Here is a 25,626-nt window from a genome sequence, read left to right on the forward strand (position 1 = left end):
TACTGTAAAGCAGTTTTAGGATGTTTTTCCTCACAGCTCCATTTCCCAAGATCTTGCACAGCAAGGTTTTCCAAAGGAACCAAGAATGAAAAAGAGCAAGCCACAGCATGCACTAAGACTCTTTGCACTGCTGCAGCTCTGCAGTGCAGCCCAAGGGCCAGCTGACCAAGAATTCTTCAGAGAAAGCTGGGCTCACGAAAATAAAACAAAACTGCAATGTTGCCATAAGCTACTTGTAACCTCCGAGATTCCTGAAGGCATCTCATATTCTTGAGTCCAGACATAAATTCAGGTATCTCTAGTCCATTATTAGCTCATTTTTGATTAATCATTTAGCACAGCAAGTCCAGAGGAATACTGATATATTTTGTAAGCCTTTCTAGAGATGGATGAACTAGGAAATACCCCAAACTCCTGTTCCTTAGCTCTTGTCAGCACATGATGCATCAGTTACATATTTGAGTATCTGTAGTTTCAGAGTGCAAGGCAAAAATGTTAACAATTCCCCCAAAAAAATACCACAAGCACTTCAAGATTAATGAATGACAAATGTTTGGTTGCTTCAGATACACACACACACACTATCTTTTTACTTCAAAGTAAAATACAGTAGTAGTTCAACATACTCAGAAACGAGGACTAAAGCAAGAAACACTAACTCAGTGTAAGATAGCACATCCTTTTTGTCCTCCTGACATTGCCATTCTCAACAACACTACTTTTCTACTTAAATTTTACATTCACATCTCACATTAATGCAATTTAGATTCTTTCAAGATCTACATTGCTTTTTCTGTAAGAAGACAGGTAAGATACACAAGACAGTCACCAGTATCATCTGACTTTTACATACTAGCCTCAAAAGGTGTGTATGAATTAACTCTCTGGTTTGGACCAAGACCAGGTTTGGGAAGCAAAACTCCCAGTCAACTCTTATTACCTATCATACTGTAGATCACAGGACAGAACAGTCTCAAGGCACAGAAACTGGTTTCGTCCAAAAGGAATTTAAACAGGAAGATGTATGCCAGGAACTGAAACACCTAATGGGTATTCTACTGTGGTAGGCTGAATGCTGTCTGAATATTAGGTGTCCACCAAAGCCATTCTATCACCCTCCCTCTAATTAGACAGGAGAGAAAGTACAATTAAATGCTCATGAGTCAAAATAAGGACAGGATGACCACTCAGCAATTGCTATTATAGGCAAAACAGACTCAAACCGGGGGAAAAAATTCATTTAATTTATAACCAAATCAGAATAGGATAATAAAAAACAAAAACCAAATCCAAAATACCTTCCACTTCCCCCCTTCCCTCCTCTCTCAGACTCAACTTCACTCCTGATTTTCTCTAACCCCTCCCCACCAGCAGTGTAAGGAGGCAGGGAACAGGGGTTGCAATCGGTTCCTCCTCTGGGGAAAGACTCCTGACACACTCCTCCAGCTCCAGCAGAGAGTCATTCCCCCAAGGGCCACTCCTCTACAAACTTGTCTAACAAGTCCCTCCCAAAGGCCACATTTCCTCATGAGCTGTTCTACAGTGGGGGTCCCTTTCATGGCTGCTGTCTTTCAGGAACAGACCACTTCAGCATGGGTCCCCAAGAAGTCCTGCCAGCAAAACCACTTCAGTGTGTGGTAACAGGTCCTGCCATGAGCCTATTCCAGTGCAGGTTTCCCATGGGGTAACAGTCTTTCAAGCACCCACTTGGTCCAGCATGGGGACCTTCACGGGTTTTAGGGGAATCTCTGCTCCAGGGCCTGTAGCACCATCTCCTCCTTCACTGACATTGGTCTGCAATTTTCCCTCTTGCATAGTCTCACTCTTATCTTTGGGTGCATTTGCTCTTGAAGATTCTTCCCCCCTTCCCCCCCCTCCCCCACTTATTAAGTATGTTATCACAGAAGTGCTGCAATCACTGCTGTTGGGCTCAGCCTTTGCCAGCAGCAGGTTCATCTTGGAGCCAGCTGGCATTGTCTCGATCAGACAAAGGAGGAGCTTCTAGCAGTTTCTTCCCAAAGCCACCCCTATAGCCCTCTGCCACCAAAACCCTGCCACAAAAAACAAGCATATCTATCTGCAGAACTGCACTAAAACTAGTCTGAAGTAACCCCATGTGAGCCATGGACATTATAGATACCAGTCCTTGAGCAATTTCACTCTCCCACTACACCACAGTGCTTGCTAGCTCACAATGTACTAGCCCAACACTGTAGCAAAGCCCTACTGTCACTCACTGACAAGTTCATTTATATGGTATCTTATCCTTTTTCAGGTTTTACATCATCATGTCTTGACAGCACATTCACCTAACAAGCCCTCCAGCACATCTTCCAAAGTCTCCTCCATCAGCCTCTGCTGTCTCAACATAGCTACAGTATTATTCTCCTCTCCTCATTCTCCTTTTTCACAAAGTCAAAAGCAACTCTAAGGAGTGCACCACTTTTACTGTACTCACAATTACTTTTCCACACATAGTACATCACACAGCTCAACATGTGAGAGATCTCAACAAGCTCAGAAGGTGCAAAATCAAATTCACTCTTTTGCTCATTTTCTGCACCTACTGAGAACATCACAATCCTCTTGCCTCTCAGCTTACACCCTGAGGATATCTTTGAATTCTTCCTTTCCCTCAGTCAAACACAAAATCTTAGATATGTGCACGTCAAGCCGGGCCAATTACATTAGTAATGCTTACCTTGTTTGATGAGGAGAGCAAAACAGCTTTCTTCATATTTTCTTTTTCAGCTACAAAGAGCTGTAATCTGCCAACCTCCTCTTTATAATAGGATATCATGTTTTCTTTGTTTGCATCCAAATTCTTAAGCGTCTGGATTTCTTTTACTAGTTTGCTGTTTTCTATTTCTGTATTCTTCAAGTGTATCTGCAATGATGCTAAAACATGTCAAACTCTCCTTCCACGTTAGGAAAAGCTACTGTTCACCTGTCCATTTAAGTGCTCACTAAATGCTGTCTATTCTCTGAGACAGATTAGAACAAGCAAAGAGGAAAAATTAAACATGTGATACAATCAGTGCCCTCCAGCACAAATTGTCTGGCTGGAATTGTTTCAGCTTTATCAGTTAACAACAGCTCCACTCCACAGCTAGAAGGTAAGGCCCTGATTTCTGTCTGTATAAAGTAGCCTCATCAGAATTCACTCCTCTACTTACAAATGCTGGACAGCTAAGGACAAGCAAAAAAAAATGAAATTACTTGCAGAAAACTCAGGAGAAATTAAATTTCTAGTAGTACCTACCTCAAATCATCTAAGCAAACAGGACTACACCAGGAATAGACATTCCCAAAGACAGCCAACTAACAACCAGCAGGAGCAGGGAAGTCATTGTGCCCCTGTACTCTGCACTGGTTAGGCCACACCTTGAGTACTGTGTCCAGTTCTGGGCACCTCAGTTTAAGAAGGACATTGAGACACTTGAACGTGTCCAGAGAAAGGCAACAAGGCTGGGGAGAGGCCTTGAGCACAGCCCTGTGAGGAGAGGCTGAGGGAGCTGGGATTGTTTAGCCTGGAGAAGAGGACACTCAGGGGTGACCTCATTGCCCTCTACAACTACCTGAAGGGTGGTTGTAGCCAGGAAGGGGCTGGTCTCTTCTCCCAGGCAACCAGCACCAGAACAAGGGGACACAGTCTCAAGCTGCACCAGGGGAAGTTTAGGCTCGAGGTGAGGAGAAAGTTCTTCACTGAGAGAGTCATTCGCCATTGGAATGTGCTGCCCAGGGAGGTGGTGGAGTCCCCATCCCTGGAGGTGTTCAGGATGGGATTGGACGTGGCAATTGGTGCCATGGTCTAGTCATGAGGTCTGTGGTGACAGGTTGGACTCGATCCTCAAGGTCTCTTCCAACCTTAGCAATACTGTAACCTTAGATTTGTTTTGTAGATGTCAAATCTACCATACTATGCCTAAGAAAGGCTAACTGTTGAACTCAAGTGTTGTCCACTCAAAGCCTAGAAGGCTTGTGTTGCTTATTCACAAAGAAATTCCACAATTTTGAAGCAGATGGTTTGGGATGTTGACTTCTAGTGTGTATCTAATACTGTCTGCTACAGAATGACGTTTTCCTATGAACAGAAATTTTTTTAATGCACTGGATTTGTTTCATACAACCTAATGAGCTGGGATAGAAGGACATTATATTTTAGATATGAATGTCTTAATACCAGCAAAAAGAATCAGCATTTAAAAAAAGTTAAAAATCAATGCAATATAGATCCTACTAAAGCTGCTCAGAGTTATGCACAAGGCCCAAGAGTAGAGATCTAGAAAACAGTCCATAGAGAGAACTTAGAAGAGTAAAACATAATTTATATATTAAAAAGCCTGTTAAGAAAACTAGTTATTGGGTGATGCACTGTGTAACTAAAGAACTTCTTCACTACCATCTATTAGTTTTTGTTACTATGACTGGCTTTTAACAAATGTATCATCCATTCTCCTTCTTAGAGACCTTTTTTATGTCATGGGATGAATTCAGATGCTATTTTCCTCATTCATTTTTATATGAGAACATCTATAATAGTCATAAAACCTAGTTGCAGAAGCCACCCATTTCCTTTTTGCCTTAACAAATTCAATTTATCAGGCCTCACCATAAAGCATTATTACCTTTATTTCAAACCACTTCAGTGCATAAAGGAACAAGAAATAAAATTACCTTATAAAGTTCTTTTTCATCCTTTTCAGTCTTTAACACAGATTCAAGTTGCTCCTTCTCAAGCATCACTTTCTTCAGTTTGTCCTTCAGACTAAGATATTAACAAATTAAAAGTACAGAACTATTAATACACAACATTGATGCATACATTAAAAAGTGTTAGTGTTAAAAACAAGCAAGCAAGCAAGCAAACAACCCACTAAATAAAACAGCAAAATAAGGAAGGTAAGGAACTGAGTGAGCAGATACCTGTCTAACTCAGTTTCTTTTGCAATGGCTTTTTGAGTAACGGCCACGATATCTTCTTCAAGCTGGAGGACTTTTGAAGCAGCCTCATCATGCTTTTTCTTCAAATCACCAACTTCAGTTTTAAGAGCTTCTGATGTTTGAATATTATTCTTGAAACAAAAGATAATTCAGAATTACTAACTAGATGTCATTTAAGAAAGCACAGCTTTAGAACTACGACATGCTATTTGAATTAACACTACATGGTCAGTAGATGTCTTCCTTAAAACATATAAAAGGCCATTTTAAGTATTTATAAATATTACTATTGAATATATAAACGTATTAAATCTGACATGTACTTTTAATAGATCAATGAGTCAATAAGGAGTTTATTTTGGTGCAAGTGTTCAGTTAGAGACCACCAAAGACTTCAGAGTATAGGATAAACAAAGCTGTATTGCATGATGCTTGCACATCTCCTTTCTACAAGCTAGCCTTCAACTGCCTAGCTTAAAACAACCCCATAAATAAATTCTATTTTTCTTTGAAAATGAGGACTTTGCATTTGACCAAACAATTACACCACTCAAGCCACAGTGAAGACAACTGCAGGCAAACAGAGAAGGAAAAAAAAAGTAAGAACTCCTGATGAAAAGCTCACTACATGATTTTGGGATTGAAGTTTTGGATGCCAGAAGTTGAGACAGAGGATGATGACACCAGCTAATACAGGTTCCTTGGTCAGAAAACTGGTAAGATGCAAGAATGAGACACACTTGCATTGCCTAAATCCAGTAATGTCCACATCATTCTAGGCAGCAGACAACCAAATGTCGTTTCTAGCACAGCAAAATGCCCATTTAAAGTCAGGTCATTTAAGCGACCTAGAAAAACAATCTTTTCAATATAACACTCTTCTTGAGAAAGTAAATTAACACCACTGAAGTAGAATACATATACCAAGATAACATGCTGGTGTTTTCAAAATTCAATAAAGCCCATCTTAGTATCAACCATAACAATGGCATGATTCAAGCTGTAAACAAGGTCAAGGCAGACCGACCGAGGTGCCCAACTGCATGACTTAGTGTTTGTGCAGACACTAAGGTACAAGCTGGCTTTCTGCTCCACATTTGGAAGATTAAAGCACTAGTGCATCTATTCATTCTTAAACAAAAGCTTAATGCCCTGGAACAAGACTCTACTGTAACACCAAGAGAAATGCATCAGCCAGAGTTTACGGAGAACCCCTACTGGCCAGACTCCAACCTAACTAACAATGTTTTAAGTACAATAAAATATAATGAGGACTGTTTTTACTCATTAATTGTCAAAATACACTGTTGGAAAGTGTAATTAAGCCCTGTTTTTACAAGCAACTGAACAGAAGTTTAGGCATTATAATTTTTTTTGGGGGGGGGTGGGGAGGGTTATAAGGGTGTGTTGAATTGTGAGGGGTGGCAAATGTAACCTGACGACTCAATCACTTCCTAAACACTATACCAGCCCATAAAGCAGTTTATTTTTGTTACACAAGCTATTAAAAAAAAAGAGAGAGGGCTAATACTTTACAATTATGTAAGCTCTGAATGGCTTTATTATATGCCTTAATATAATAAAGAATTCCAAGGGATCACAAATGCACTATCTTTTGACAAAACAGCACTGAGGATGACCCACAGTTTTCTAAGGTCTTTATTTCTGAAGAGCTCCCCATTTCCTGCAACCAAAAATGTGTACTTGGTGTAAGGAAGGCAGGGTGTTTTAATTAAGGTCAGTATTTCAAGTAAAACTTGCTATATAACCAGCAGCAACACCACACATTATAACTGCTTGCCCTTCCCTAGCGCAGTGGAGACTAATTACTTGCCCCTGTTTTGGAAGCCTAGTATAGTAAATAGCCTATTTCAATGCCTATCTGTGTTTTCTCTGAACACCACCTTGGTATAACTGTAACTGCTGTAACCCAAGTGCCTTCAAAAGAATTTAATCTGATACATTATATACACAAACAGTACAACTAGTTCAAACAGACTGCCAAAGGTAACATGCATTAAAAGGAATTAATAGCCTGAAAAAAAAAATCCACTCCACAAACAGCATTACAATTGATGCAGCTTTCCTACTTATTCTGAAGGGACACGGTATTAAAACGTAAAAGTTCCATACTTAACAGATTCTCACCTAATAAACCTGTTTAGATACAACTAAAGCCTACAGTTTTGAAAGGGGATAAGAAAAAAAAGGTTTAATTTTTAGAGACAACTTGTTATTTTACAGAAGTCTTTGCAATTCAAGTTAGATGCTGCAACCCTAGTCCCATACACTCTGGTTACAGCAGTTTCAGAGCCTGTAAAATTTCAAATGAGTGCTTTTAGACTATTTTACAGGTAAGCACTGAGTGTATTTTAGGAGGAATCTAAAATGGGAAGAATACAATAAACAACTCCATGTACAATCTCTATTACAAAAAAAAATAGCATTACTTTATCTAATAGTTTCCTTATTTTCTCTTAATCAACCTGGTATATCCACAAATATTCTACATTTTCTTCTTTAACAGAAAGAAAAGCACAGGAAGACCACAAATCATTTTATTGAGTTGGTTTAAAACCACCCAAGAATTTCAAGGTTATTTTTACTCTGGATTGTACTTTGTAATGCAGTTACAAATGCAGTTCCCCCCCCATCCTTGCTTCCTGGAGTTGCAAAAGCCTTATTGATGGAAAGGGGAAACAAACAGCACCACAAGGGCCAGAATAAACAGTTGAGAAATTACTACTGCAAAGCAGAAAGCTACCAAAACAAAAATTCCAGGGAGTCTCACTAGTGAAATAAAACAAGGAAAATTTAATATAGTTGCCCAGGGCATTTGTTTTCCCCAAAAATCAAAGTTTCACTTGGAATATTTTGATGTACCTTCAGATGGTAAAGGACTTAAGACTGATCATTGTAAAATAATTGTAGTGCAGTTGTATGAATCACCATCCTCCTGCTGCAAAGAGCTGCCCAACGTGATTTCTTCACAGCACAATACAAACAGCTGCCCAAAGAAGTTTTACAGCAGAAAGTTCTGAATTACAGATCAGTTGCTTTAGGTTTGTGTAACCTAATTGCAAATACACTGAAGCCTCATAAAGCTATTGCAAGTTCTGTCTAAAGGATTGTGAAGATCATGCCTGTGCTCTTTCTTAGAAGTTTAAAATTCATTCAACTGCTGCTGCAAAAGAACTAGTAATTTTTTTTATCTGAGAATGAAATAGCCATAAAAGTTTCTAGATTCTCATTTTTGCAACAGAAAACTGTAGCAAAAAAACCTCTGTTTCAGCAATGAAGAACAACATGCTTTCTCTGCTTATTTCTTACTCCCCATGGATTTCTGCAACACCAATAAAACACTTCAGAGTACAGACCAGTTGATGGAAACAAAGTGGCACAGGCATCCCTTACTGGGAATCAAAACATTTTTCAAAACATACTTAAGGCAGAGAGAGATCCAAAAGGCAGAATAATATGCTTGAAAAATACAGCACAAGACTACCAGCTGTGACATCTTGCAGTACAGCAATGGCCTGCACTGAGTTTTTTGTGCTTCATCTTCTCTCTTCGTAACGTGTGAAACTCCCTGCACACTTTTTACAAGCCATTCCACACCTAAAGCATTCATCTTTGATTAATGGCTCATACCTGCAGTCTTTGTTTTACTTTTTTTCAGAATGTACACATTGTATTGGAAAAGACAAAAGGTTAAGAAATGAGTGGTGAAGCTTGGAAATCAAAGAAGTCAATTCATCAAATACAAGGCAATTTGTTAAAAAAAATATACAAAATAAAAGAGCAGCACCACCACCTTCCAGTTGGATTGATTTATCTGGATGCAATTTCACATCAGGGGAACCATTATGCTTCATACCCTGTAGAGAATTTAGGGGACCTACATGAATTAACTGCAGGAGCCTTTTGTTTATGCCATTGACATCACAGCAGCTTCCACAGAGTTAGGTACAGCACAACATAGTATCACTGCAAAACCTGAAAGTGCTGATCTGAAAAGAAATTCTGAGCTGTAATTTTTCTGTCTGAAGTGAAATTTAAGCTTTCAGTGAACCAGCAAACCAATTCCCCATAAACTCAGTATTCTCTTTGTGACTAATTGCCAACAGAAATACTGCTCTAAAAATTCTGAAGTCTATTTCAAAAACCTAAGATGTCACAGTGGCAGGAATTTCCTTGTGCTAATCTCCTCCTCTCCCAGGGCAGTGGTGGAGTCATAGTCCCTAGAGACATTTAAGTAGTGTGTGGACCTGGCACTTCAGAATGTGGTTTAGTATTGAGACCCTTCAGTGTTGGGTTGAAGGTTGGAATGGATGATCTTTGAGGTCTCTTCCAACTGGATGTTTTCTGTTTTCTGTCATTGTGTGAACTAACATTTTAATCATATCAAAACTCCACAACACTAAGGCCTAACTCTGTGGAAGTTTATCTATGTAACAGTCACCTAATGACTGATAGGAAGGCTACAGATGTGCAACTTTTTAGAGGAGGCAGCTGAAGTTACACACTATGATTTTGCAGCATGCCTTTACATTTCAGAACATTAGTTTCTAAAAACACCTTATAATTTCACTATGAGCTACTGCTTTTGCAAAGAGTCTCTCCAACACTCATAAATGCATCATTTGAACTGAAGTGCAAAATAATCTGCAAGTGAATCTGTTCAATCATCCAGTGAAATAGCCTTCAATTAACCAGTTTAAGAAACATTCATATATAGAACACCCTCTAAAACAATAAACCAGGGGTTTCTCTTCACAAGATGTTTACAATGCCCAAGGGTGCTACAATTTGCAGCTGCCAACCTGAGCAATTCACAGTGTTTAATTTATATCTTGATATCATTATTTACCTGGAGTCTGGGGGGGTTGTGTGGTGTGGATTTGCTTTTTGGGTTGGGAGTGGTTTTTTTGGTTGTTTTAAAAAAAACCATAACTCCTGCACCATCCAGACCATCAGATTTTCACACACACTGCACAGATAAACTAAGTTGATTTAAAGAGACTTGCTGAAAAACACACTTGATTCACTTACTCATGCACTGCTGACATACCACACTGCACAACAGTGACTATCTAACCAGAAAACCTATCCTTATGAAGTGGCATCGAAAGCCAGCTTAAATGAACTCCTAATATGTGAATAAAACTGTGCAATGAATAAAGCTACTGTGCAGGCAGAAGCTGTCAGCAGAATGCGACTTGGCCTCCCCCATCGGACAGATGAATTAGCCCACTTTTAAAAGTTAAATGGTGAACTAAACTTTCACAAAGCATGGAAAAACAAGTTTATCAAACCACTAAATTCACATCTGCCTCAATTTGTGCCAATGTCATAAGAGAAACACTACTCAAACGTTCACAGAATTAAGGAGCAAGCAGGTAATCTACAAATCAGTTGCTTCCGAGTCCAGTTAAATAGTTATGGAAACTACTGCCACAGGACTAAGATTTGTCACTACTAGCATTAAAGAAATCGGTTCTTAAGTTCTTTCCTCCCACTAGAGGGAGACAAACGATTGCAAAAGCATCATGGGCAAGCTCTGCTCCCCGCAGCAGTTTACAGAACCTGTGTTCACAGAACTCACCGGTTGCAGCATCAGAGGGATAACTCAGGAAAGACTGACACAATGACTTCTGCGTGTTGCTCCTGCTCAGTACCCTAATATTAACTCTTAATACAGCAGGCAAGTGCACTGCTGCCAGAACTTACACACTGTTTGAGTACACACAAAATTGGGAGTACAATGAATCATAGAATTGATAAGGTTGGGAAAGACCTCAAAGATCACCAAGCCCAGAGTAGAAAGCTCTATGTTTTGGGGGTTTTTTGTTTGTTTATTGAACAGAGGTATGTATTTTTATATTCTTAATGTCTGAAATATAGATTAGAAATATTTGTATTAGGAGGTATTTTCTTGATAAAAATAGGATTATTTTCTTTCAATGGTCTTTACATTTTCCAAAGTTAAAATACATTCACATAAAAGCAGCTTACTCATAATGTGCCTCTACGTACTTGAGTATGTACCACTGCACAAGTCATCTCAGTAGGAAACCAACTAAAAAGTTGAAATGCTGAAAGCAACCTGAAACAGTTCTGGTAACCATGTATCATCTTGTTAATGTAAATAATGATTCTTTTACTTGCTGTTTAACAGTGTTATTAGCAGAGTTGCAAGCTGTACATACAACAGGAATCTAAATAAAAATACACTATCAGGGAACATCATCCTAGTAAAAGCAAATTACTGCTGAAACACTAACAGAAGATTGTGAGTAAAAGGTGTGGCATTGCTGAAACATTTTCAATAATTTCTCATTTACTCTGAATTCCTACACACAGTAGTAGCAGATTAAGTTAAACCTTCACACTCTAAGAGCTGATTTAATGTCATCTGGGGGGAAAAGTCTAGGAATGGTTTAACTGGCATGAAAAATGCTGCAGAGGAATACTGGTTTCCTGTAACTGAAGATAACAGCCCTTTTCAGAAGGCTAAAAAGAGTGTGCACGTTGGGGGAAAAGAAAAGAAAGGGGAGGTGGGAAAAATTCACTTATCCCTTCTCTAAACTGATCTTGTCAGATCAACTACATACAGCATTGGGTAAGAAGAAAAGATGAACCTAAGAGAAGTAAAGGCTGGATTTATCCCAAGTTCTACAATATATTAAGCTTTGGCAGTGTGGGGCAACTAACAGAATTTAATGGTAATATTCATAACCTATGAATACTGTGCACTAAAACCAGGGGGGGGATGGAGAGCACATTCCTTCTGAGCACAAACACCAACCAGCACAAGGTTGTGTGCCTTGAAATATTCTTTATCTGTGATGGCAGTGATGCCAACAGGAGACTACATCTGCAGAACTATTGATGTATTGGAAAATTTATTCAAAACAGAGGCTTTTTTTTTTACTCCAATGTGATAAAATACTAAACACCCAAAACCAAACAGACAAACAAGAACACAAAAAAAATTATAAACCAGAAGCCTTTAGTCACTTACTGCGCTGCAGCACGTATTAGAAGCAATATTCAACAACTAACAGCACATTGTGTGTGGAATGCATTTGCTCCTCCTATCTTTGGTAGGAGATGAGACTGCTAACTTGTAATCAGGCAACACAAAGGACACTGTTTCCTCCAGAACAGTAAGGGCAGTGCTAGCAAACCAAAACCTGTAGTTTGTTGTGGTCACTAGTATCTGAAGTCCTGGTTTAAAAAACAAACAAACAAACCAAACAAACACAAACAAAACTCCAAACACACAGAAAACCACACACACCCTGGAAAAAAAAAAGGGGGGAGGGGGGGAATCTTTTCAATATGCATAGAGCCCAATATTTTGTGGAACACTATACCCAAATAGACTGTTTAGGATGCTGTGTCCTTAAAACACTGATCTACTTTCAGCTTGTTTCTTCCTAATGCTTTCCCCAAAGAGCTTTTAATGGGCCACTTACAAAGCATCCCAACTAAGCAAAAAGCAGACAGAGAAAACAATAGTTCCACTGTCCAGAATTCTGTGAGCATAACTAGATGGGGAAGAGTGACAAAATAAGAGTGGGAGAGAAACACTAACTAGGATATAGCTGTGTCTGTCAACAACCCATCCTGTCAAATATCAAGAAATTGGTGTTTCCACAGACATTGCTGAAGGATCCAAAGTACTCCTGAGCAATTCATGAAAAACGAAGGATGGACAAAAATCAATATCAAAAGGAGGAAAGCAGTGTAAGTAAACATGAATTAAAAGGTGATTTTAAGAGAATGGGTTTAACAAAACATCTGCATATTATGAAGTAAGAGCATTTCCTTCTTTACCACTATGCACTGTAACCCCTAACCACACCATTCACATTCTGTTTAAATGTAAAAATTTATGGTAACTTCACAATATATTTGATCAAAAGCCAAAGACCTGAGCTCTGATACCTATGGTATTGGTTCTGAAGAGACCAAGTAAGGTTTTCAGTAATGAGGCAGACTATCAGGCAGTTCACAACTCCAGGGCCACCTTATTTCAATACAACTGCCAATTAAAAAACCCAAAACAGTAGTTGCCAATACATTAGCAGCATGAAGAACTCTGCACTCAATGAGAATCAAATACACATGCCTGTACAGATATATGCACTGCCTTTGCTCATGCAATTGCTGCTTTTTAAATGTAGTACTCTGTACTGCTGTTGTTTTTTTTTGAGGGCTCTTTGGACAAGCAGAAATATTATCTGTGCACCTCTAAATCAAAGTACTAACAAAAAAAATGTTGTTAAGAAATTGTACAGGACTTAAAAGCAGCTTAGCTTTATTTTTTGACAGAAATAAAGATTTTCATCAAATTATTAACTTCATAGTATGTAGTGCTTATTATCATTTCATTTGGGCTATTATGTTTTATTTTCTTTAGCCTGACATGCTCTAAAGCATACTGAGAGACCTGTTGTTAATATTTGTATAGGGAGGCAAGCAGAGCAAGAAGGGAAGTCATCTTTGAGACTAGAAAGCTACCTATAAAGTGTTATTTACTAAACTTTGCAATGATGAAAAGGTTAATTTATTGCACCCAATTTAGCAGAGGCCTGCTTAATTTTCAAGAGTAGCAATCAAGTTATATTCTGCTTATGCATATAAATAAGGATTTTTAAACTCAGTAAATGTGTTTCTTTTTGTAAAGAAGTCAAAAACAGAGAATAGAACATGAAAGATATAAAATTAAGACAGTATCAAAGACTTAAGAGGCAAAAATATTAAACTGTGTGAGTTAGAAAACTTCTGTAGTATTCTACAGAGCTAAAGAGCTGCATCAGCCTCTGGTCAGATGTCCATTTATACATCAGCTAAACACAAAGTGAGAAGTTCTTCACACTGCAGCATCACTTCAAAAAAAATACAAGGTCAAACAAAACAAAACAAATCCCAACACAAACATATCTGACATGAGATTCTAATTGACAGCTTCTGGTATCTCAAAGTTAAAATCCATTCTTTCCTAATAAAAGGTTTCTTCTAAACAAGATCCTATCCTTTCTTTTTTCCCTTACCCAACATTCTAGTCTATTTCTAAAGTAAACTAAAAAGCTTCAACCTTTTCAAATTCCCTCTACAATTCCTATTAAAGGTGTATCACGCAGAACTGTTGACATATACATACTAGTACTAAGAAATAGCCTATTAACTGCTGTCCACAGCTAAATTATATAGGCTTCATTACTTCAAATTTGTCCATGTCACCACCTCCCTCCCACATGTTTTTAATCTTCTCCTAAAAGTTGTTCTTTAAAAAGCCTCAGCTTAAGAAAGATTAGGTGCAACCTTTTTGTGCTTTTTGCATCATATTAGATTTCCTCTCGTTACCATGTGTGGAATCCCAAACTCAGCTTGCTTTGTTTTAGGCTAGATTTCTATTTTCACTACCAGCTAACACTGCAAGCTGCTTTTTACATTTGTGCTTCTTTTCCCTTTGAGTATCTTCAGACTTTTGTGAAACTTTTCTGAAAGATGACTGGTTACTTTACATTCCTTGCATGCCCTGGCAGAAGTACTCTGTAAAGTCTCCATTTTTGCTTCTAATACCAACATTTTTTACCATTTTCAATCCCCTATGTTCTACACAGATATCCTTCCATGGGAGTTCCCTCCATTTTAATTTCATGTAAGTAAAATTTAAATTATCAGCTACTTTCCACTATGAATTCCATAGTTAAATGTCAAACATCTGGTAACAGTTGTCACTGATTATCTCACCAAGCCAGGTACCAAAAGCCTTAAATTTTTGGAGTAAGTGGCAGAAGGTTAACAGGAACTGACCTATTCTAGTGTAAATGTCTGTCTAACTACTGAGAGGTTTTGATAGCTGATTTTCACACAGTTTAACTGGTTCTTGAAAAAGGAGGATTACAGACACTGAGTCAGCTTTAATCAGTTAAACAACTAACCTTTTGCTCTGTTTGCAGTTGGTCACATCTCTGCTTTTCATGGTTAAGTTCTTTTTCCAGTCTTTCAACTTGATCTCTGAGCTGGGCTGTTTCCTTTTCCAGAACAGAAGTTACCTTTAATAGCTCTTCTTTTTCTTTTATTATTTTTTCAATTTTAAACTGTAAAAACAAAAACATTCTTTTTTTGGTCATTTTTCTCTCCTTCATTCCTATTAGGTAAGCGGATGACGGAACTACTCCAGGTTTTGGGCAGAAGCACACAATGTGTGTCTTCTGGCTAGGTTACTTTACAGTCTTGCCCTTATTCCCAAGCTTCTAAAGTTTCACTGTTCTAACTGAGTAGTCCTGCATCACCATTAGACACCACATTTTAGACTGCCTTGATTGGCATCCATTTTTTCCCCTTCTTCCATGAAGGGCCTTTATTTTTTCCCAAGTGACAGCAACTCTAGAAGAGCTCATTATGATGATGACACTTCAGTGGAAATATGGCTGCTGAGTACAGACACACACACACACTCTAAAGCAATGTTTGAGGAAGTTCATTAAAAGAAAAACAACAAAAACCAAAACCAACCAAAATATTGGAAAAAAAAAAAAAGGCACACAACTCAAGGTAATACAAAAAAAAAAAAGTGTTTGAAAACCCTTTTGCTTTTAATACTACTGAATACATATTTGAAAGGCAAAAATATCCCAGATGTGCCTCCATACTAAGCCTCTTATCCCTAAATTTTAAAGCTATAAATTGAATACAGGCACGCCAACTGACAAAAGGGCAAAACAAGGGAACCACACTGAGCAACCTTCCAATAAGCAACTCATAAAATCAAGTTGGTTTGGGTTTAGGGTTGGGTGGGGTTTTTTTTGTGTGTGTGTTTTGCTAGGGTTTGGTTTTTTGGTGTTTTGCTGGGTTTGTTAAAGTAATATTGAGCCTACAAAATATCAGGAAGCAAGTACGAACATCTTGACTCTGAATGTAAGCAGACAAATGTAACCACATCTACCTAGCAAGGAACATGAGAGACAGAACAGAGGTTCAAATAAAACAAGAGCTAGTCTGACATACTTGGGCACCTGCAATTATTAAGCCTTTGTTCCAGGGCCCTTCACTTGGGCACATACAAAATTGAACTACTACTTCAATATTTTTTTCCCCTTACAGTGGGCACTGTTTCACACAAAGGGTCTCTTTTCCTTTCACCTTGGAGAGCACAGATGTGAGAGATGTGGAACTACCTACTCTCTTATGGTTTCCCAGTCTATGCTTAGTGCTACACCAGACCTGTGACCAGTTTGAACCTTTACTCAACCTGCAAATATTCTGAACTCTAATCAAATCCTGGAGAACAAGCCGGAAATAGATGCATCACTCATATGCAGTTTTTCCCCCCCTCCTGGTTTGTCCTTCAATAACAAAGTAAATAAGAAGGTAACATTTTTTTAAAATGGTGAATCAAACCTCAAGAAGTCCAGCTTTTGTGGTCACCACTAACATATCAGAGTTTCCTTCATCTTCCATAGTAAGCAGCTCTTCAACAGGGGAAGAGGTACGGAACTGGAAAGGTGTGCTTGCTCCACGGATTTCTCCCTTATGAGTCACGTAACAGAACTGGTAAAATTCTCCATCGTCATTTGGGAGGTAATAGCCTATCAAAATGAATTTGTATTTGAAGAAACATTTACACAAAAGTCTCCATCTGGAAATAGGTGATCAGACCATGTTTAAGTTACAAATTTCATGCTTGTTACCTCAGTAAGATACAGATGAATTATCAAAACAGCAGAAAGGAAAGTCTCTCTACCCAATGACTTTCATCCCCCAACCATTTCTCCTGGCTTTTAAGACAAACACCAAAACAGTGTCAGGTAAAAGGTGCTACATGTACACATCACCTGACATACATTAGGCAATAACTGCTGTTTATGTATTTATGAAACAGAAGAATCATTAGCTATGATATGCCCTGAAGTTGCAACAGGATCACATTGCACCACTGTACAATCACAGAACAAAAATTAAGCCATTTTTTGGCTTTGGAATACCTGTAAGACTAAAGACAACAGACAAAGAATGACATGCCACAACAAGACATCTGCAACTTCACCAGGTTCAATTTTTTGCATGTTTTTTGTGGAGTAACAACAATTTACTTGTGTTGTTTTTGAATACCCAAGCAAGGGAATACTCCGAAAGTATGATACAAAGTTAACAAGCTGCAGGTATCAGAGGAGTTGGGAGGCAAAGGTTAACAATAAGCTTAATTTTTTTAAAGAGGAAAAAGTAAATGTCTGGACTTCTCAAGGCAAGAATAAATTATGTTTCTGGTAGCTGGGCAATACTGCCAGCTACTAGCAGATTATTTCAACATAATTTCTGTGTGACTGGGCATATTGCTGCCCACTAAAGCTGCAACATCAAGCCTCTTGCCTATCTGGATTTATACAGTAACATTTGTGGATGTTGCCGGTAAAGGATTAATTGCTGAACACTGTGATGGAACTCTTCACCGTGGATGGAAAGCCTATCCCAAGAGGGAGGCACAAATAATGTAATGTGTTATCCCCTTTCCTGCATAATCATTAAGAGGCAGAACTTAGAGTCAGCAAGCTCTTGCCCTTTGCTTTTGCTGGACAGGAGGGAGGCTTCTTGCTGCCTGGGAGCTGTGGCCCACATGGTGGGGCCCTGTCCATCAGGGCCTTTGTTTACTTTTGTTAATATTACATTTATTAATTTCCAGTTCTGTGCAAGTCTGGTTTTGTTTACCCATTTTCCCACTCACCTTCCCCTGCCTAGCTTTTCCCTACGGTAGGAAAAGGAGGGGAAAGTGGGGTAAACCTACATTCTATCTGGAGCTGGAAGCTCAAACAAGGACAGTGGATGTTAAACAATAGCTTCCAGACCTTGATGAGCTTTTATACCTTTCTTAGTACATGCAAGAAATCACACCTTACCCAGCTGAATGAGTAAAAAAAAAATACAACTGGTTTTATTCAGAAGACTTAAATATCCGATGCCCTAATCACCTTGATTAAAATGCTAGCATAATAAATCCTCACCGTATGTTCAATCCAGCAGGTCATGACATGCAGCCCTATCCATAACTCACTATGGTTCAATCTGCTCCCTTTCTAACTTTATAATTAATTTCCATTCATCAACTTTATTCCAGACTGCTGGAAGACTTTTTCCAGTACTCTTAGCTACTATTTCAACAAACAGTAAAACATTGCATGTGCTGCAAAGACAGCATTTGCATCAAGCACATCATATTTCCATTAGACTTACACTTGATTAATTGGAGCTCAAGAAGTAATCCTAAAACCTCAGGAGTCTCTACTTTTGGACCTGACTACACTTTCCAATACAGCACTGCAGTTCAGCTTACCTGACTGAAGGCTCAAACAAGGGAACAACACGAAGAAACAAGTTCAGAACAATCTAACTGACAGCTCCAGCAAGTTTTAGATTTAAAAAGAATTTGTTTGAACCAATACTATTTGAAGTCTCTTTTCTTGTAACACATACTGGAGAGAACAGATTATTTTCTTCCAGCACAACTACTTGATTAAAATAATTAAAAATATTTCAAGCAAGCTGCACAATATCTACCATTCATCTCAATTAATCAAGCTCCTGTGAGCTCTGCTGATTTCATCTCAGCAGCACTAAAATACCTTGCCAAACACAACTGGGAGACTGTCTGAAGATTAAATCTGGCAGCTCTATAAAAGTGGAGGACTGTCAGCATGGAATGTAACAGATGGAACAAAGTTACCTGGTCACTTCATGTGTGGTAAAACTTCTAGGCACAAGGGACTGATAATGGCATGTAGAGTACTAGGTTTCTAGGTCACTTGTAGTTTCAAGTCTAACTCCATGTCATTCATTCCTTGAGTTTTGGTAATTGTAAAAGCAACTAATGACTTCCTTCTAGCTCCAAAAGAGCACACAGACTCTTCACTGATTTCAAGGTCATAATACAGTCAGATCATGTAGATATCAAAAGCACCAGGAAAAAAGCTGCCAGTATTTGCCATTTTAACAAGACAAGCAGCTAGCACAGTAGTTATTTTGGTACTTCAGTTACTGTCTTTTTTGTATTCACATCAAGCAATAAGCACAAACACACAAAGACAAAAGCCAGGTCTGAGAAGTCAAAAAAAGAATGTAAGATGGTACATAAAATTGTGTTAGTAAGCAGAAAAGCATCAAACAAGCTCAGCATAAGTGCCTTTTTACATGCAACTTCAAATGGGTGTAGTTTTTTGACACTCATCCAGTGACAGGAAATTCTGCACATGTATTGTATTAAACAAGTATTATCACCATCTCACATCACTTTGTAGCTTACATCAATGGCTCTTACTTCTTTAAATATGAACAATGGATAATCCATTCATTTCATTGGTTCTAGAGACATCACTCATTTCTCATTACTTCCCTTTCCCAGGCTGAAAAATCTGGTGGGAGCAAGTTCTGAAGGTCACCTAGTCCAGCTTCCCACTGAAGAGACCATTTCCAGCACCACTTTGAAGCTACCACAGTGATGTCTCAGCAACTGCACGGAATTCTCATTCTTCCAAACCAAGGGTAACTGATTCAAGTGCTGCACTACACCCTCTTGGTAAAGAAGTTCTTCCTAATGTCAAATGTAAACCTCCTAGGCCACAATCCCAGACCGTTGTCCCCTTTTACACATGCAGTTCTCATCTTCGCATCTCCACACCTCTATACAGAAACTATTTGTGAATTTTGACCTTCCTTGATGTGCTTTATCCATTTATTCTACTACATCTTTCTTGAGATTGCAGAGGGTCTGATCTCTGCAGTGTTGAACACACAGTTAATACTACAGATTTGTACAGTGGTGTAACAACTTCTGGTTTGCTCTTTACTCTTTTCTTTAAAACTTTGGTAACTTCCCTCATTTCCTCCCTGTCAAAAGGTCCTCTGCACCTCTTCAACTACTCTGAACCTTTCCCAAACCATCATCTAGTTGTTCTTTGACAAGCATCACTTTACATTGTAAGAATTATTCATGCCCAATAATTCTAATTAAAGTCTAGATACTAGAGGCAGTGTAAATACACAATGTATTAAGAGATGCCAAGATTAAAAAACCCCTGTGGATGATTAACAAAGTCATTTTCTGTATTTTAACAGTTTCCAACAGAGCTTCTCTATCAGCCATGAGTATTGGCCATTACTATGCAAAAGCCTACTGAGCCACAAAGTTCTTACAGTTTCACACAGTTAAGTACAGAAAATTCTCCTACAACTTATGCTTCTAAAAGTTTAGAACCCTCAGCATTGTGATGAACAGATAAGTATTTAAAGAGCTATACAGGCTGGAAAATGCAGGTATATTCACCTTGAAAAGTCAGTACACAGTTAACAGTTGATCCTTCCACATAATTTTCTGGCATAGGTGACCAAAGAAATGTGTAGTAATCTCTTGCAGTGCTCCAACCAACCTAAAAGTGGTGATTAAAAAAAAAAAAAGCATTAAGCAGAAGAATTTGTTATGTACAGTTAAGATACCATGGCCTGGCCTTTACAACCTACTGTAATATGCATATTTCTGCTTCAACATGCAATAAAAAGATACTTAACAATGTTTACAAATCAGGAATATTTTAACAAGCATGTCAAAGATTTAGCATGAATTTTATTAAGCTTGTTACCTAAGGCAATAAATGGGTCCAAGGCAATAAAAGGGTCTGTATAAATTAAAACACCAGACAGTTTTCACTATGCATTAAACTACTATTGGGTACATAATTTTCTTTTGAGAGACAAAGAACACAAAAGCACAAAGATTAATTCTGAAGCTTATAGTGAGATGTTGGCATCTGCCAATACTGACTCTTTTGTGTCCACAATTCATAGGCTCATGAGGAAACAAAAAAGTTAGCTCTCTCTTCTATTGAACAGGCCAAATTTGACAGGGCTAAACTAGTACCTTTTAGACAAATTCTGCAACACCAGATACCAACATGTCACTGAAATGATAACTCTCCCATGCATATGTGCTACGCTTGCACAAAAACCTAAAGCTGGTGCACTAACTTCAACAAAAACCTGCTTTCAGACTTCAAGAGCTCTGTACAGTAAGAAATGCTATCCTCTGAAGAAACATACTATAACAAGCTTGAAATACACACATCTAAACCTGAACCCCAAAGCAACTAATGTAAAGCAAAGCCTATTAATAGCAGCATAATGGTGAAGGAGAAATGTATCAGTTTTAGTCCACTAGCTAAAAAAGAAAAAAGATAATTAAGATCATCTCAAAATCTAGGCACAGTCTGATTTATCACTAACTGGCTAGAAGCACGGAAGTCATTGTGCCCCTGTGCTCTGCATTGGTTAGGCCACACCTGGAGTTCTGTGTCCAGTTCTGGGCCCCTCAGTTTAAGAAGGACATTGAGACACTTGAGCATGTCCAGAGAAGGACAATGAGGCTGGGGAGAGGTCTTGAGCACAGCCCTGTGAGGAGAGGCTGAGGGAGCTGGGATTGTTTAGCCTGGAGAAGAGGACACTCAGGGGTGGTTGCAGCCAGCTGGGGACTGGTCTCTTCTCCCAGGCAACCAGCACCAGAACAAGAGGACAGTCTCAAGCTGCACCAGGGGAGGTTTCGGCTCGAGGTGAGGAGAAAGTTCTTCACTGAGAGAGTCATTCACCGTTGGAATGTGCTGCCCAGGGAGGTGGTGGAGTCACCATCCCTGGATGTGTTCAAGAGGGGACTGGACATGGTACTTGGTGCCATGGTCTAGTCATGAGGTCTTGGGTGACAGGTTGGACTTGATGATCTTGGAGGTCTCTTCCAACCTTGGTGATACTGTGTGACTTTTAAAAGAGGAAAATTGTTTGCCGGTCTTTATCAGGCAAGACAGCAGCTCAAGAAGAAAAAAGCTACATCCCACAACAGGCAAAAAAAATTACAAACCAAACCATTAGTTCTATTACTTGAATAGACAAGACTTCTGAACTTCAAATGCAGACCAAATCCTCCTTTATAAAGGACACACTGCAATGGTGTTTAGTGCAAATTTTAAAAGCATTCACACATTTTTAAAAGCATTAAGAACTGATTTAAGGATCTATCAGCTTTAAAAGAGAAAACAGATGTTTAGATAAACAAGAACAGCACAACTGAAGTATACAGGCATGCATTTTGCATATGAAAATAACTGGCATTAGTTAACACAAACAAACCATTCCACAGATGTCTATTGTGCTGCTTCACTTTGTATTAAGACATGTGGGAAAATCCTTTGGAAAAAGAGAACTGGTTTTGTTCATATTCTTGCGGGGGGGGGGGGGGGGGATTATGAACAAGAGCAAAACTGGATTAAATTTTCATTTTGTTAACTACTGTCACTTCTTTAAGGCAACAATGATTAGAAGCCTCTACACATCCACTAGAGGAGAGTCACTTACGCCATCTTAAGCTTATTCTTAGCCAAAATGTTGAAGATTCCTGCATCGCCAATCAAGAAGCTTTTAAAGCACACAAAGTTAGATTTCCTGGGGTGGTTGTTCCCACACTGTTAAACCTCAGAAATGAGATGGAAAGCTCTTCCAGTGACTTTAAGGTGGTGTGAAAGCAATTTTTCCTTTATAAAAGCTCACAGGAAAAACATTTTGCAAATTTCCACACATTAGCCATGTCATCAAATCCAACTCAGATGCTTTTTTGCTGAACTTGAGGGAAATATATATATAATTACTTGCTGCTCCAAAAAAAACAGCAAGCAGATAGTTTCTCAAATATAGTTCTCAATGAGTGAAAAGTCTCCATCTTATTCTTTTTAATTTTAGAATGAAAACTGAATTATTATCCAGGAACAAATGCTGTATAGAACTTAAGCAAACCTTTCATCCTGCTGCAGTTTTCCTTTCTGTTAAAGCAAGCAACAAACCAAACACACACACTCCACACACTGATTCCTATGCTACTTTCCCAAGTAAACTAACATCCTTCTGTCTGATAATTAACATCTTGGAAAACAGAGAAAGAACAGAATCCAGTGAATATAAAACTAAAAACAGTCTCTCCAGGAGATCAACTCAGCTTCAGATTTGATTTGTCTCAGGGATTGTAGATTGTTTGTAGCTTTTTTTAAGGTATCACACGTTGAGGTGTATATTTAATAATCTGTTCTGAAATCAGAAGTTATTTTTATTAATAATTTAGTTGTAATTGTAATCAAGGTAAGGATGTTTAAGTTATTTAAGACTTCAATCACTGATACAAGGAAAAGAGTAGCTATGTAGAGAATAAAAACATTCCTGGCCTGTTTCTCAGCAGATGCCATATTTTCAAGTAAGACTCATTTGTGGGCTACTGATGGAGAACTGTGATACATCGAGAGCTACTAGGCAATAGACTGGGAAGTCTATCCCTCAAGTTTCTCCAGCAATTCCCCCTATTTCCTGTCACCCACCATCTGCTTCCCCTACCAAAGCTCCCAGTCATACACTCTTATCTTGAAAATTTATTTCTCAATGAGGTACATGCAAACTATCAGCAGGCACAGACTACGCAAGAGCTCTTTCCACTGCACAGGATATCACAAGGTGAGTGTCCTCTCTGCTACAGGCTGCACGCCTTAAAACATGACAATGCAGAAAAAATATTAACAAATCTCTCCTTGCTCACAGTACACATTTGAAAAGGGGAAGTGTGCGTATCACAGTATCACCAAGGTTGGAAGAGACCTCAAAGATCATCAAATCCAACCTGTCACCCAAGACCTCATGAGTAAACCACAGCACCGAGTGCCTTGTCCAATCTCCTCTTGAACACATCCAGGGATGGTGACTCCACCACCTCCCTGGGCAGCACATTCCAATGATGAATGACTCTCTCAGTGAAGAACTTTCTCCTCACCTCAAGTCTAAACCTCCCCTGGCACAGCTTGAGACTGTGTCCCCTTGTTCTGGTGCTGGTTGCTTGCGAGAAGAGACCAACCCCTTCCTGGCTACAACCACCTTTCAGGTAGTTGTAGAGGGCAATGAGGTCACCCCTGAGCCTCCTCTTCTCCAGGCTAAACAATCTCAGCTCCCTCAGCCTCTCCTCATAGAGCTTGTGTTCAAGGCTTCTCCCCAGCCTTGTTGCCCTTTTCTGGACATGTTCAAGTGTCTCAATGTCCTTCTTAAACTGAGGGGAAGAAGGACATCTGGGTTAAATTAACTCAGCAGCATTATTCAATGTTTTTCCTACTCATTAACTTCATAGGATTATTTCTTAGTTGAAAGAAAGGAGGAGTACAACCAATATAATTTGCTGTGAAAAAAATTGCAAAATTCATGAATGGCTGTTTAAGGTCTAGTTATCTAGATTTAAGGGGAGAAATAAAATCTGTCAATAGGCTTTAATGAAGCTTCTGTTTTAGTACTAGATATCTTTTGACAATTTTCTCATTGATAAGCCTCACTGGAAGCACACAGTGGTTCAGAAAGACAGGGGTAATGGCAGACATTGCAATATCCATATTCAAGAACACAAATATTACAAATTACATAAGAATTCCAGCACAAACCCTTCTTTCTGAAGTTAAGAGGAGGAAAAAGGAGAATGACCCGTTGAACCACGCAAAAAACATGTTCAGCTTGGAATTCAAGTTCATCATCTGATGCACTGACAGGTTGTGCCAATGGGATTGCTTTTAGAAATGCATTGAAAACATTTTGCTCAGTTAAAAAAAAAAATCAACATATTAACATTTTTGTTTCTTAGATAAGAGAGCACATAAGACTTAGGCTTACCTAAGCCAATAGAAAAACACCGAATATTTTATACTCGGAATTAGAAATTAAGTCCCTCCTAATCTGGTGTTCAACACATTCTTCTATCTTCTCCATATTTAACTCTCAAACTCCACTCAAATCCATTTTTAAGTTAAAAAGCTGTGCATAAATGCTACCCTCTTGCTTTCCAGATGTTAACTAACAGATTAATAACCCAGAAAGAAAAGCCTGATAAATCAGCAGCTTTTACATATTTCACATGGTAAGAAAGAGTTATTTTGATGCAAACCACAGCAAACACAAGTGTCTAAGCAAAATGCAGTTGGGCCCAGTACCCTACAAAGTGCTTTCTCCACAGCAAGTTTTGTATGTGCCATAATCCTGAGCTCAAGTAACATTACTTGGAAATGTCCCAGTAGTGCTAGTGCCACTGCAGCCTAGAACAGCCTACAACAGACAGCTAGAGGTAACAAGTTCTCCTAAGCCAATAAACAGATGGAAAAATTGCACCATCCAGGAGCAGTGGAGTTCCTACTTGGCAAAATTCCTGATAGAGGACTGTTAATACTAACATGCTGCTAACAACAATACACTTTTGAACACATAGAATAGAATAAACCAGGTTGGAAGAGACCTCCAAGATCATCGTGTCCAACCCATCAACCAACCCAACCCACCTAAACAACTAACCCGTGTATCATCCTCAACTACTGAGATCTATATGCCAGTTCTGAAAGAATCAAACTGTTCAAAAAAATTAATACTTTAAGTGCTTTTACTTGTGATTATGTTTAAGTACACTGCAGTAATAGTAAGGCACAGATGTTTCAAAATAAGTAAACAATGAAGTCAAAGCTACAACATTGGTTTTCTTAGCATGTCTGTGATCACATTACAACACATGCAACTTTGGCTTACCTCAGTCCAAGCCATTTCAGACTTCACTTCAGACATGACCTCACTACT

At 38.7% G+C, this 25,626-nt stretch overlaps 1 protein-coding gene across 5 annotated transcripts in view; it reads right to left on the reverse strand.

Moving 5' to 3' along the window:
* Positions 1 to 25,626, reverse strand: part of TAX1BP1 (Tax1 binding protein 1) — a 57,843-nt gene that overhangs the window by 23,368 nt on the left and 8,849 nt on the right. For 4 of the 5 annotated variants that reach the window (XM_068152385.1, XM_068152382.1, XM_068152381.1 and 1 more), the window contains exons 3-8: positions 20,276 to 20,378; positions 16,363 to 16,550; positions 14,901 to 15,059; positions 4,927 to 5,075; positions 4,678 to 4,768; positions 2,702 to 2,887 (exon numbers count right to left, since the gene is read on the reverse strand). In XM_068152385.1, the coding sequence (XP_068008486.1) occupies positions 2,702 to 2,887; positions 4,678 to 4,768; positions 4,927 to 5,075; positions 14,901 to 15,059; positions 16,363 to 16,550; positions 20,276 to 20,378 (876 nt within the window). The remainder of the gene's footprint in view (positions 1 to 2,701; positions 2,888 to 4,677; positions 4,769 to 4,926; positions 5,076 to 14,900; positions 15,060 to 16,362; positions 16,551 to 20,275; positions 20,379 to 25,626) is intronic. The other variant, XM_068152383.1, reaches the window with a different exon arrangement.

Source organism: Melanerpes formicivorus, unplaced genomic scaffold, assembly GCF_026170545.1.
Source record: "Melanerpes formicivorus ecotype bairdi unplaced genomic scaffold, bMelFor1.0.p_v2 SCAF_23, whole genome shotgun sequence".
NCBI classification, from domain to species: domain Eukaryota; kingdom Metazoa; phylum Chordata; class Aves; order Piciformes; family Picidae; genus Melanerpes; species Melanerpes formicivorus.